The sequence below is a fragment of the Carassius carassius genome, chromosome 41, assembly GCF_963082965.1.
Source record: "Carassius carassius chromosome 41, fCarCar2.1, whole genome shotgun sequence".
Lineage (NCBI taxonomy): Eukaryota > Metazoa > Chordata > Actinopteri > Cypriniformes > Cyprinidae > Carassius > Carassius carassius.
The window spans coordinates 14,710,426-14,713,002 of record NC_081795.1 but is presented as its reverse complement, the minus strand read 5'-3'; the positions used below and the strand labels follow the sequence as shown (position 1 = coordinate 14,713,002).

Sequence of the window (2,577 nt, the reverse complement as noted above, 5' to 3'; positions counted from 1 at the left end):
ACAGTGATTCTTGATAGAAACAATGTATATAAAAGAACCCACATTGAGCAGGAATCAGCAAATGAGGTATTGGGGAATTTCAGTAATAAATTAAGTTAGTTATTAATCCTCAAACACAAAGATTCTGTAGAAGAGCTGTGGTTTTATTGCAGGAATGTCTAACATGATGACTACCTTTGTGATTCTTCTTCATGTTTTAGATGGTGAGAAACGTTCTCCAGTCTAAGCCGGGGGAGAAAAAATCTTGCACGAGTATGACAAAACAAAGACATTGACGGATGCTACACGGCGACAAATGGTAAACCTCCTGGTTGCAGACATGATGGAAGTACATGGGTAAGTATACCATGTTGGTAACACTTTATTTGAAGGGGTGTGCATAAGACTGACATCACCTTCATAATCATGACATGTCACATGTCATGAGGTTTTATGCATGTTTATGACAACTGTCATTAAGTATCATTCACTCAATTATGACATTTTTAATGCAAATATGTCATAACAAAGACATCTCAAACAATGTCATATTTGCATTAAAAATGTAATAATTGAGCTAATGACACTTAATGACAGTTGTCATAAACACACCCCTTCAAGTAAAGTTATACCGTTTTGTTTGATAGGCATTAAGTCCATATTTGTATCCCTTTTGAAGGGGGAAAAAGCTTGAACAATAATATTTTCTACTTTTAAAGGAGAATACCACCAACCCATGTGCGAACAAAATATGCTGTTGGCATCACCACTCTATTTCCCAACCTTAGTGATCCATACTCTGGAAACGGATATGTACGTTTTTTTTTAATTAATGGCTTATATTGCAATATATGAAGAATGTGAGAATGTGTATGTTCTTAATTTCTTCTAATGTTGCCATGTGGTGATGTGACCCCTGTGTTGCATTCTTTTGTTCTTTTTGGGTTTTACAGGAACACTACTATGATGCAGAAAGTGGGTCTGGCTACTTGGCCTGGAGGATAAAGACCGTCCAGCGCAACACTGCAGTTCAATCTCGGAGATGCTCCACCAGCACTACGTATGGTCCAAAGAGCAAGAGGGATTTTCTCCTGGCTGACAAGCAACTGTTCGGCGAGGAATGCCGTGAGGCAATATCCTTATTGAAACATTCAACTGATGTGTCAGTTGTCAAAGATAAGATGATGGCAACATTTCAATACCGCCAGATGCTAGTTCAGGACCAGCAAAACTCTGCAACAGTCTTGGATGTGTTCCCGCGGTTTCTCGACATCCCCGGCTTGGTAAGAAAGACATACCTTTTTTTGATCAGCGTATTTTTGAAGTGAACAATTATGACTCAATATTTTTTCAGTATCAAGGACTTAAGGTGTTTCTTCTGTAGATTGACCAAGATTTCACCATGATGTTTGGAGAAGAGGTTTCTGGCAGATTTTTGGCAAAATGGCCGACGTACTTCAAACCCAGGCTCCTGGCAGACTGCAAGAACCGGACTTCTAATGAGCATGTTGAAAAACTCTTGTCTGCGCAGCAAAACTCAAATGAGTCTGGTAAGTGTGCCTCATTCTGCCTTTAAAACATTTACACAACAGATTCTTATCTTCTTACCTTAAGTATTGTCTTTGGCATAATCTGTCATTTTTTTAGTAATATTTTAAGATAGAAATGTTTCGGAACATCTTACACTTAATTCTACTTTGCTCCTAGGCTGGGACAGTGACCTGTCAAGCGTTCTACTGCTGGTTCACCTGCTCCCCCCTACGTCAAAAGGCCACAAGAAGAGTGCTAAGATTAGCTCATATCAAGCTGTCAACCATGTGGCGAGATATCTTAAGGTATTTTGTGTTTAATGTTTTTCATCCACTTGTTCTCATACTGCCGTTGCTTGTGTTGCATAACTTAAATTAATATTTTCTGTCTCTGTGTTTGTCACAGATTGGAGCCAGTGTTGAGGCCTTCCTAGGGAGCTTGGAACCAGGACAGCCCTTCCTCCTCTGTGTTGGTGAACAGAAGAACAACATTCAGAGGTTCTATGTCATCATTGACAAGAAGGCCATCCCTTGCAAGGCGCAAACATCCCTGGCAGTTTTCGATGAGCTTTTCAAGGCACACTTCATCTTCAGTGTTAACTACCATGAATCCCTCAACAGCTTCTACACATTCATCCAAACCACAGTGTTTAACATCGACTTGGGAAGTTTATGAAATATGTTTTATTTGTAAGGCACACCAGAAAAGTTCTGCATTGCTTTGTCAGCATTTGAGACTTCACCATGGATTATATCCAGGAAAGACATTACGTTTGAAATGTGGACAACCGGGATGTTCTTTATCATTTTGTACGTATTCAGGGTTCAAAAAACACCTTTTTCGTTTGCACAAGGACACTTGTTCACCAAATAAACACCTCGTTCGTTTGCACAGGGCCACTTGTTCACCAAATACTATTGACAATGTGGACGCTCAAAGTGAAGGTGATGAGCCTTCAAGTTCTCAGGCATTCTGTACAGACACTCCAGTAACTAGCCGGACCTCTGTTGACAAGCATCATTTGTTAAACCTGTGTGGATCTGTTGTAGCACAATTGCAAGCATCAGG

General features: G+C 39.9%; 1 protein-coding gene across 1 annotated transcript; it reads left to right on the top strand.

Annotated features, from left to right (window-relative positions):
* Positions 1 to 235: 235 nt before the first annotated feature.
* On the top strand, positions 236 to 2,184 carry LOC132123099 (uncharacterized). Its single transcript, XM_059533639.1, has 6 exons — positions 236 to 336; positions 699 to 792; positions 933 to 1,262; positions 1,364 to 1,529; positions 1,687 to 1,814; positions 1,915 to 2,184. The coding sequence occupies exons 1-6, from the start codon at positions 296 to 298 to the stop codon at positions 2,182 to 2,184; spliced, it is 1,029 nt and encodes a 342-aa protein (XP_059389622.1). The 5' UTR covers positions 236 to 295.
* The last annotated feature ends 393 nt before the right edge of the window (positions 2,185 to 2,577 follow it).

Coding starts and splice junctions, on each gene's coding strand:
- LOC132123099 (XM_059533639.1), top strand. CDS start 296: ATGGTAAACCTCCTGGTTGCAGACATGATGGAAGTACATGG. Junction 793..932: donor CATACTCTGGAAACGGATAT/GTACGTTTTTTT, acceptor TGGGTTTTACAG/GAACACTACTATGATGCAGA. Junction 1,815..1,914: donor ATGTGGCGAGATATCTTAAG/GTATTTTGTGTT, acceptor TGTTTGTCACAG/ATTGGAGCCAGTGTTGAGGC.